Source organism: Phoenix dactylifera, chromosome 2, assembly GCF_051530095.1.
Source record: "Phoenix dactylifera cultivar Ajwa chromosome 2, Ajwa_hap1_PhDact_Kaust_v1.1, whole genome shotgun sequence".
In the NCBI taxonomy this organism is placed as follows: domain Eukaryota; kingdom Viridiplantae; phylum Streptophyta; class Magnoliopsida; order Arecales; family Arecaceae; genus Phoenix; species Phoenix dactylifera.
In genome coordinates this window covers 44,632,005-44,643,597 of record NC_143191.1, presented here as the reverse complement: position 1 = coordinate 44,643,597, position 11,593 = coordinate 44,632,005, and the positions used below count along the sequence as shown (strand labels likewise).

Below are 11,593 nucleotides of genomic sequence, written 5' to 3'. Positions count from 1 at the left end.
CTGCTGCCTGATGTTTTTTTTTTTCTTGTTAAAGCGGGTTTTGTAGCGTTCGAGCAATTTCTGGAGTGAGGCCATATAAGAAGCCACTAAATCTGCGACCTCATTAGACTCTTTGAACACATGCCTAACTTGAAAGGCCACAATGTTACTCACTATAGTCTAAATATTCTGAAGCAGGGGTTTCACTCGAGCCATCTTGGATTTAGGTGATCACGGTGGCTGAGTCACCCTCTAATATAACTGAGTCATCCTCTGACTGGTCTAAGCCGTTTGCAGTTTTGCTTCAGAAATTAAGGTATCGAAAATCTGGCAGCTACCCGCTGTCATTGTACAAACCCAGCATCTCCTCGGATCCAACAAAGTTAAACTCAGGTGGGCTTGCTGGTTGTTTGAGCGGAAATGACGAACGCCTTAACATGCTTGAGCCATTCTCCTACTTTTTCTATATTTTCGGAGTGTTGCCACGTGTGCGTTTCCTCACAATTACGTTGTGCGAAGGAATACCGATAATATAAGTTATTGCAGCCACAACGCTAGCGGTAGCTTTCCTCCATTTCGAGCAGCTTCCGTACCCAATTTTTGAGAGCTGTTTGATTGAGTATTTGTTAAGGAAGTTCCTATTTCTGATCAAGTCTTGATGGTTAATTATTACTTCATGTCTCAATCAAACTTGCTGATGATTCATATGCACGAACCAATTTCGAACTTTTCCAATCATGCAGGGCTCATTTGGTTCGGGAAGTTTTTTTCTTCCGAATATGATTTGAGGAAAGCAGATTCCTAAAAGAAAAATGTCTAGAAAAGTATTTTTGGCATGTTTGGTTGATCATGGGAAAGTGACAAATTTTCAAAGTGTTTATATTTGGTTGACCATCTACTTTTCTAGAAAAGTTATATATAATGCCTATAATACCTTTAATAAAATTAGGTCTTTAATGCTGAAGGACTTTTTTGGAAAAAAATAAAAATAGAGTGATTCCCGCCTCATAGAAAAATAACTTTTCTATGTTTCTCATGGGAAATACTTTTCCATGAAATATGGGAATCATATTCCCATTGGAATACAACTTTTTTTTCTCTCTCTTTTGAAAACTCCAACCAAACAAGAGGCATCTCATTACTTTCCCATTGACCATATTTTTTCTTCTTTTTCCGCGAACCAAACGAGCCCGCAGTCTAGTTTGTATCGCTATCCTATAGCGTTAGAGATTTTTAAATAACCTCACCTAAGCAATTGACGGTATAAACAGAGCACAAGAACTTGTATGGATTCTTTCAAATGCGAAAGTAGATGGGTCCCTCTAGCCATAACAAGTGTGGATTTTTTTTTTTCAAGTATTCGCTTTCCGTTTGGTGCTGCAGTATTATTACTATATTTTTTTTATCTTTTTAATAATTGATGGTATCCTTGGCGGGGCGGAGACTGAAAATTTCAGGTTGTTTGAAGGTTGGTACGCAGTGCCTTTTAATGGAAGCTTAACTCACCATGTTAGGTAGGAGATAGATTGAGAAAGAAAAGGATTTCTCCTACTAGCTGTTGAGAATATAATGAAAGTTGGCGTCTCTTTTAAATTTTTTTTTTTTCAGACTACTTGGTGTTAGGTGCAAGGCCAATGGTCCCTCTGCTGTACTTGATCTAGTCCCAATTTTGCCTATAACTGGGCTGTGTAAGTGAACGGTCCAAGTCCCGTGATACTTGCCTGTCCTATTGCGTCAATCCCCAGCCTTCACACAGGATCAGGTCTCCCTTAGAAAATGTAGCAATTGTTTGTTGTGGTTGCTGTTGCTGTTGGCAAGCAACATTTAGCTTTCATGCCAACGTAAGATAGCTACTTCGGTAATGACATTGTTTTTGACCAGCTCCACCGTATCCTTGGTTTGAGAAAAGTGGGTAATGTTTCTCTAAGAATGGTGGAGCTTGTTCGGGCTATTGGTGCTTCATCTTGGAACTATTTTTTGATTGAGTCACTGCTTGGATATTCAACTAGGATCTGTTTGGATGCAAGAAAGTCCACTGATGCACACGGAAAATGAGAAAGAAATAGAGATGGGAAGAGAAAACCATCGATTACGTAATCTTTTCCTTCTAAAAGGTGATTTCTATTATTGATCACGTAATCTTTGCCTTTCTAAATCCAATAAATCTCTCCTCTCCCAACCTCTCCTTTGTAGTCTGATATTAGTAAGCCTGCAAATAGGTCAGGTTGGATCACGTGTTTTGGAGGACCTGTGGGTTCGGGTCGATTCGTTCTATTTTTCGGATCAGGTCTAGATTTACTGAATTCAGACCCGACCCATTTGAAATTTAGGTAATTTTGAATTTTTAATCCTATGACCCAACCCAACTCGGATCTGTAAAATTATTTAGGCTTGTAGGGCGCGGGCTGTGCAAATACAAGTTCTGAAGCCATAAATGAGTTGACCCGAACCAGACCCAAATTTTGTTGGGTTAGATCTATGTTATACATGAACTTGACCTGACCCGAATGAGCCGTTGAGTTAAAAATTGTAGCGGTGGACCCGACCTGATCTTCTATCGGATCAGATTTGGGTCCAAAATTAAGACCCAAATAAGAAACTAGATTGAGTCGAGGTTACTCATGGCCGGACCTGACCCAAATAAATTATACATTTCTTAATTAAAAAAAAGTAGCAACCGGTTCAAATATTTTAACCGAACCGGGCACCGATCCGGTCCTGTGTGATCCGGCTCGCTTCCAATCCTTTGAGAAACAAGAGAGGGGGAGAGCGGGAGGAGGATGGAGGAGGGGGACGAGTGGTTGGCCGCCGACAAGCTCCAACACCTTCTCGCATGCTTCCTCATCACTGTCCTCGTCGCCGTCATTGCCGTCCGGAGCCGCCACCCTTTCCTCCGCCGTCGGAGCACCGCCCTCGGCTCCCTCGCCGCTCTCTTCGCTGGCGCCGCAAAGGAGGCCGGGGATGAAATCGGCCTCTGGAGCTCCGCCGGGGCGTCCGTCAAGGACGCTGCAGCCGATCTCCTCGGCATCCTCCTGGCCTCCCTCTCTCTCTCCCTCTATAGGAGGCTTCTTTCCTGTTCTAGCCGTGATCTGGTTCGGGATCAGGGGATTTCGATGGTATAGAACCGATGAAACCCAAGAAGCCCTAGAAGATTTGCTTTCGTCGGTTCGGAGTTCGTCTTCTTTTTCTTGATTTTCTGGTAAACACCCTTTCTTTACGAAAAATATAACTTTCCCCTTATTTTCTTGTTTAAAATTCTTTTTTTTGAATAATTTTTTTGTTTAAATTTCATTGTTCTCTTCTTGCCATCTTGTTTGGAATACCTCCTTCTATATGTTGTCCTATTATTTGCCGATGAGAATGTGAAATAGATCTTCTTGATAATTTCTTATAAATCAAGATCTGGATTTTCTTTTGTTTTTTCTTGCCAATGAAGCCGCGATATAGAATAAAAATCACAAGGAATTGACTTGAAAATTGAGGGTGTTGGGGAGAAAAACGTGTAATTGACAACCCCCCATCCCGCAGTGTTGAAAGGTAAACGTAGACTCTTCAATATCATTGATTTTGCTCAAGCAATGAAGAAAGACTGCAAGAATATGATGGAAAGACTTAAAACCAGAAGAAAGAAGACAATAAAAAAAAGATCATTGATGTTGTTGGTGGTTACTATTTTGTCAAAGTTAATTGGCACGAGTTGTGGGAAAATGTCCTGTTTCTGTCCTATCTAGCGAAATAAATTCCAGTTAAGAGTTTATGATGTATGCCAAGGAAAGGATGAGATAGTCTCTTTCACACTAATCTTAAGTGCTTTATTTTTCGTATTAAAGAGGAAAAAAAAAGAGAAAAGTTTCTGCTCCTCCCAATTTGTGTCTCCAAAGTGTCTGCTTTGCCTAAAGCTAAGGAAAATAGATAAAGGAGGGGGGAGAGAGAAAAATGAGTGATGGGGGAGGTTAATAATTTTCAAAAGAAAAACGAGGTCATCTTTAGTCTGAACAATAAGGTTTTCATGACCGAATTTCTTTATGGATGAAGTCTGACTAACTCAAGTCTGTAGAGAAAACAGATAAAGTGGATACCCAGAAAATTGGAACTTCTCATATTTCTGATTTGTCTCCGAGGCTCTCACACTCCAGATGCCCTGTTGACACTTAAAGAGAGTGATAAAGACAAGTTGGAAAATGGAATCTGCTAGTGCTGAAAGACAAGTGTCAAAGTGAAAGAAAAACCTCTTTAGTCTTTGTAACAGGGATCTCAAGCTCCTTCTTGAAAGAAAATCCACCTAAAGCAATTTTATGGTGATGAAAAAAAGAGTGCGTGTGGAAATTGGATCTCTTTAGCACTTCTCTTTTGTTCACCGAACTAACAACATGGGTTTTCGAAACAAAAAGATGAAGGGCATGAAGAAAAAAGATTTGAAAAAGAAAGAGCAACAAGAGGACGAGAGAGAGAGAGAGAGAGAGAGAGAGAGAGAGAGAGAGAGAGAGAGGAGAGAATGAGTGGCATCATGTGTTTCATGTTAATCTGTTAATTTGCTGGGGTTATTCTTATTATCTCATGATACTATCCATGGACCAGAATGTGCAGCTTACATGTGGAGGAATAAGCAAGGTACAAACATCGAAGATGAGTAAAATAGACATCAAATTAGTGGTCAAAGAATGCTTTGTTGGTCTAGGCTTGGGATCTACTTGGGCATAGACAAACACAACTCTTGTGTTTAAAGTGAAGAATGGTTCAGGTTCAAGGTTGCAAAGTGTGGGGTGTGGTGCAGATTAATCTATCAATCTGTTTTAAAGAAGAGCATACAATATCTATTGGAGAAGTTTTCTTTAATTTTACAACATTTGTGATTAAAAATTCTCACTTACTGGGAGGCATTTAACAATGAGTATGTAAATATGACATAAAAATTGATATATAATAAAAAAATCATAATATGGACTTCTAGAATTAGGGATATGAAATTATATGAAAAAATCATTGTTGATTGAAATCTATGTGGCATCTCAAAATTTATGCACAACTTTTTATTAGTGGAATTTAATAACAAAAAAGACAGGGATCTCACATTGTCAGATAAAAGAAGCATAGACCTTTAATATAAGACTAGAAGATCTTCTCGTTCTCTCTTGTTCATGACTTGTTATCGAGGTTTTAAGCTTTTCCCTAAACATTGCGGGGTTTGTAGATTTGAATTGCTCACAGAATCAGATATGTCTGATGGTTTCATAATAACAAGTCTAAATATTTAGCGAGCACCATATGAAATGCAGAAATTTGAAGAAGATGATTTTCACACCTTATATTATAGATTATAACGAAGAGGTAAGAGAATATGTTGCAAAATAGGAAGCTAGGAAAAGGATGGGATCTTCCATTTGTTTTTATCTATATCATCCTCAGTTCTGGCAAATTTATAATAAAAAATGAAAAACATATGAACAGACCTCAGAAGGATAAGAGGAAGGTATCTGCTCTATCTGTCTGGTTGATTTTCATTTAAATTGAAGACAACATTGACTTCTTTCTTTTGCCAGAACATTTGTGTTAAAAGAAGATATGAAGCAAGGTCTATATTCAATGTTGGATGAAGAAAGGAGTTAGGGAAGAGAGGGTCCTCCCTGATCAAATTGATATATCTTGGCAGTTGAGATATCCATATTGAAGCGAGAAAGAGTATCCTTAAGATGCATGATGGGGTTATGAGAGAAAAGGGCAGATGTCTGAGTCAAATTGGGCCATGTTTCATTGGAAGTGGATACATCGGGAACATGAGAAAGAAATTCAAATAAGAGCGAACTGGGGAATAATTTGAAATTGAAGTGAAATTGATATAACCAGCCAGCTATGACAGAGAAGGAATTTTGTTTTTATTGGATGACTGTAACAAATAGAAAATTTGCTTGACAATAAAGGAGTTTTCCCCCTCTTTTTGGTTGTTGGATTTCCTTACATGTGGGCTCTTGCTATCACTTTCATGGAGAAGTTTTGCGTTTCATAGTTTGAAAACTAGAGTATGAAGAGTAAGTTTGCCACACAAAGATGACTGAAAGATTTAGAAAATTAAATATAAGTAAAAGATAGGAAGATGATTTGAGATCTCTAGACTGTACCTTGTAAGCTTCTTTCTGCTTGCAACATATTGTATTCTTTTGTATTCGCTTAGACAATGCTGCTATCAAGGTCCTCAAAATGTAGAGTTCCTATTTTCCCCTGCTTTCCTCTTACCTCTTTCAACCAAACTGTAGGTTGAATCTCCTCCAAATTGAGAACTACTTATTGTTGTTCATCACCCAATATTAACTTGCTTCACGGATTTTTGACCTTAAAAGAGTTTGAAGATAGCCAAGGCTTATCTAAAAAGTTAAGGGTAAAGCTACAGTACAACCAACTGAACTAACAATGGAAAGTGTTTAAGGATCTCGTACCACAAGCCAAAGAAAATATAGAACTTCGTCTTTGTGGGGCTTCTTAACTAAATTGTATAGTTTAAACTGCATTCCTTGATGTACTAGTGGCACACTGGTTTAGCATTGAGATGATTTATATCATATCGTGCCATGTTGTTCAGTGCCAATGCTTTTATGCATTGTTGGCAGAGCAGCATGCCATGTATTAGCATACTGTTGGCATTGTGCCAATGCAGAATTTTTTGTAAGGCGTTGATACGGTACATATCATGTCATGCTGTGGCAAAGTCCAATAGCGAAATAAAAAAAAAAAGTTTTACTAATAAGTTCTTTCGACTTCCCATCACCATTCTCGAGTTCTTCTCCTTGTAAGAGGCAAGGAAATGCTCCAAAATGACAAGGGTGAGGTGGACTTATTTGTGCTTAAGATTATTCTTTAAACAAGGACACTTAACTTCACTGTATTTCTTTATGAAATCTTATGTAAAGATACTTCTCTTCGAAGACAAAAATAGATTAGGGAAACCATCCACCGTAGGTTAAATGACCACCACATCATTAATCTTTTGAAAATTATCACACTATGCTCATCTCAAAACCCCAATGAATGCCAAGATTTGTTTTTACGTGGTGCTCATCCATTCACATGGGTAATCATGCAATAAAAGTTATGTGGGAACATGTAGCATTTAGTAAACATTCCATGTTGGATATGAAATATACAAGATATTGTGATAATATGTCGGAGAGCGAAAATTATTAATATGAAATACACAGGCAGAGCTTCTCCAGTCTTCCCATCCATGCTGCTTGAACTTCACACTATAAAAAGAAAAATGTGCACCTCTCTCTCTCTCTCAAACACCATATTACTAATTGTGCGGGTCACTAAAGGTGTCTGGGTAGTGTTACATTACTTGTAGATAGCATTTTTATCGATATCATTAGACAGCATGATTGCACGTGGATTGTGGAGCTGTAGTCAATAATTATAGCTGAGAAGGTGCACTTCGGAGCATTTATGCTATAAGTAGAATAACTCATTGATGCATGTACTCTTAATCATACCTGCAAGAGAGATCCTTTGTATATTGGCTCTGTAATTCTGTTATTATAGTATTCGCTACCGAAGTTTTAGGACTTCATACTCTTCAAAAATTAACTGCATTTAAAATATTTGCTGTTATGTGTGGCCCATTTATTTGTTGACCGATTTCCAGTGTGTATGATTAACTGGCCCTCTGCTGAACCACAGGATCACTAATGGCCCAATTATTATCACCATCAGGTGTTTAGGATCCTGTTCATCTTTGCCTACAAGCAAAAAATATTTGAGACAGTATATGTAACTTATTTCAAGAAAAGCAAGCTATGCTTTAACTTTTTAAGACCGTATGAATTCGATGTTTCTGTTTTTTCAAGAATGTACGGAAGCTGTTGATGTCAGATGCCTTTCATCATCTTATGCAAAATACAGCTCGCAATTGATTTATTCTGAATGCAGTGCTTGTATTCCATCTTCCCTAGCAAATGCATCCTTGATACTGCAAATATATCCTTAGACTTAGTTCAAGCCAATTCATGAGACCTGAAGTTGAACCATCACCTCTATGCTACTGAGTTCAACCTGTGTCTTTTGTCTTTCATATTTGACTAATTGCGGACGTGCTTCATGATATTCATTGGCTGAAGTGTGTGACAATAATTTATGATTCACATCTTGTTGATGTTGATCTTATATGTGCATGTGCGCATTTTGTCCCTCACTAGAGAACTGAAGATGACTGTAAAATTCATTAGGCTGCTGAACTGGAAATTGAAGCATAGCCTGTATTAGATGAGCCAATGTCAAAGATCAGCGTGCTTAACACCTGTGCAGGTTGAAAATAAGGCTTGTTGCATTGACTAGGTGAGTTCAGAAGGTTAACCCATAACGTCAGCTGCTGCTTGGCACTTTTGTATATGTTTCTCTCCCTGCTGTTTTTAGAACTACTGAAGTTGTTTTGCTTATATAGGTTCAGGATGGGATGGAGCAGTTGATGGATTATGATGGTGACATGGCCGAAATGTACCTTGCTCGGAAGAAAAGGCAAGTGGCAGCATTATTCTGTGGTGACCAGTCTGTCCAAGGATTCAGTTCTATTGAGGCTGGAGTATCAGTTTCTGCCCCAGTTTCACCTGTTTCTTCACCGCCTGAACATCAAATGCTTGAGAAGACCTTGAGCCTCCCTAGAAGTAGACAAGGTAGTATGAAAAGTTCATACAGCAACACACAGTACGTATAGGAGTTGGAGTTGTTGTTGGAACTTTGTGCTCATTGATAACACTCTTAACATACTGACTAAAGTAATCGATGAATTTTAGTTTGTTTTATTTTTTTGATAACTTTCTTTGGCAATAAATTTAAATATCTAAAGGTTGGTGGTCTGATTATCCTTTTCAGCTGAGGGAGTAAAATTGATGACACAAGATTCTCTTAACATTTATCCCTTCTACTGAGTTTATGATTAATGCTTTACCATGCTCATGATGACTTATAACATGTGCGTATTTTAATAACTTTCTTTTGATAATTAGACAATGTTGTAAATGGCGTATTATTTACATTTTAGCTAATTGCTAATGGTAGTGCTTTATTTTGTTGTTGAAGACATGGAGCTGATAAATGACATCTAGTGATATCTCTTCTATTACACAAGCATATGCACTGGCCATTGATGATGATTATAAGTAAATCCTGTTGAGATAATATTATATGCCTCAATCATGTAAAGAAGCAGGAAAGATCCACTAACTCAATAATGTATTCTTGTGAAATGTTTGATATAGTCGACATAGGCATGGCTCTTAAATGACAGTGGGGATGAGAATTGTAGGTGCAGCTAATTCTCGAAGCACAGTTATACACGGTTCTATGTACGCACTCGAGCATGTTGGCTATGGGAACTTGCTAAAACCAAATTGTCAATTAGAAGTTAGAGAAAAAAGATAAAAACCATCAAAAATTACGTTACTGATTAAAAAAAAATTCAATTGTCCTCAATCTGAGCACAAAAATGAGCTTTATTGTTGTGATTAGCATGAGAAATACTTCCATTGGCTTGAAGAAGCACTTTGTAGTTCTATGAAGGACAGAAGTTCAGTTCTTTCACCAGCATACATGATTACTACCCTAGACTTGTAACCTGACCACTACAGGCCCAGTCACAGTTATGCCACCAGTTGTGCGCCAGTTCGAGATTCATGCCACCAGTTGTGCCATAATTTGTCTCAGTCCAGAAATTTTCATGCTTCAAACGTAGTGTGCTCCTGGAATCAAAAGAAAATCTCCATCTCACATCGACCCAGATTATCTAAATACAATTTCTTATATGCTTTTCTTAATTTTTGTAAAAGATCTCCAGTGAACCTATCCTCCCTTCCCCTCCTATATATATGTCCCAATATTCAGCATGCTCTCCACAAGCCAATTAAACATAGTCTCCTTCCATCATACATACTTGACCATCAGAGAGATGGCTTCTTCCGCCACCATGGCTTCTTTGACACTAGCCCTTGTGCTCCTTTTCCTAGGGAGCTCCTCAGCCCAGCTCTCTGCCAACAGTGAAGACGGTCATCCAATCCGCTATCTCAAGCGAGAAGCGGATGGGTGCCTCAATCCTTCACCTCTTCTTCCATGACTGCTTTGTCAATGTACTTGGATGATCTCTATCTCAATTTAGCTTGTAATTAAGATGCACTCATTGCATTCACAAATAACAACTGTGCATGCTTGTTATAGGGGTGCAATGGGTCATTTGTGAGGATCCGTGCGGGCGTGTGTTTAGTTCTGCATCGGTTATTCGCTGGGTAGATCTTGGATACTTATACAGGATTAAGAAACCCAAATAATATCTTCTGGCTAGCCATTTTAGGTGAGGTCCTGAATTGCTACAAATGATATCAGAGCGGACCTGACTCATAACCTATGTGGACTTGGGGACACTATAACACGGATCCATTGGGGCTGATCATAGGCCGATCGTGGTATTTGTGATTAGATTTGAACGGATTTGAACCCTTAGCCCACATCGATTATTCATTGGGTAGATTTTGGATACTTATATGGGATCAAGAAACTCAAATACTACTTTCTGGCTAGCTATTTTGGGTGAGGTCATGGATTGTTACATCATTGCTCCTAGATGACACCTCAAGCTTCACCGGTGAGAAGACCACAAACCCAAACCGGAACTCCACCAGGGGCTTCGATGTCATCGACAAGATAAAGGCCGCGATGGAGAAGGCATGCCCAGGGCTTGTGTCGTGTGCCGCCATCTTGGCGATCGCTGCAAGGGACTCTGTGGTCCTTGTGATTTAGCTTGGATGCCTTCAGCGCAACGTTGCCATGCTCTGCTACCTGGAATGGTTGATTCTAGTTTATATTTCTATTGTATAAGATGGATGGTGTGCAGCTTGGTGGGCCTAATTGCAATGTGAAGCTGGGGTGAAGGGACACAAGGACAGCAAGCCTCTCTGGGGCCAACAGCCTCAAGCCTCAGCAGTCTCATCTTTAAGTTCTCGGCTCAGGGTCCCTCGGCAAACGAAATGGTTGCGCTCTCTGGCATGGCCCTGAGCCAAGTCCACATAGATACACAGCTGCAGCCACGTATTTGTGCACCAGTTGTGCCATAATTTGTCCGAGTCCAGAAATTTTCATGCTGCAAACGTAGAGTGCTCCTGGAATCAAAAACAAATCTCCATCTCACATCGACCCAAATTATCTTAATACAATTTCTTATATGCTTTACTTAATTTTTGTAAAAGATCTCCAGTGAAAGTTACTTGCTAAAGTGACACAGGTGACCGCTATATATGCTTTTCAAGATCTAGATCTGGGAGTGTCGTACAAACTTAAAGCCCTAGTTATATTGCTTCCCCAGAGAGCATTTGCCCTTGTTGTTAATCAGTAAGCATATCAAATTTCCTTTCGTATTCACAAATTGAGTTTTCCACAGCTCATTCCTGTGGATATTTGAGACAACATCAAACATTATGTCCAAGCATTATGAGACACCATATAGAATTTTAGAGAACATATGATACCGCAACACACTTGCCTTATATTATCTTTAAATTCGTAAGTGCCACATAAATATCAGACTGCACCTATATTGCTTCACCAAAAACACAATTACCCATGTTGTTAACGAATAAGTACA

General features: G+C 38.9%; 1 protein-coding gene across 4 annotated transcripts; it reads left to right on the top strand.

Moving 5' to 3' along the window:
- Positions 1–2,699: 2,699 nt before the first annotated feature.
- On the top strand, positions 2,700–8,869 carry LOC103707449 (uncharacterized). Of its 4 annotated transcripts, none has more exons than XM_008791942.6 (3): positions 2,700–3,178; positions 8,193–8,301; positions 8,408–8,869. In XM_008791942.6, exon 1 carries the CDS (start codon positions 2,760–2,762, stop codon positions 3,099–3,101), a length of 342 nt encoding a protein of 113 aa, XP_008790164.1. In that variant the 5' UTR covers positions 2,700–2,759; the 3' UTR covers positions 3,102–3,178; positions 8,193–8,301; positions 8,408–8,869. The 4 variants fall into 4 exon arrangements, with proteins under 4 accessions (XP_008790164.1, XP_017698377.1, XP_017698378.1 ...); XM_017842888.5 differs by having other exon boundaries at positions 8,163–8,301; XM_017842889.5 differs by lacking the exon at positions 8,193–8,301.
- Positions 8,870–11,593: the final 2,724 nt, after the last annotated feature.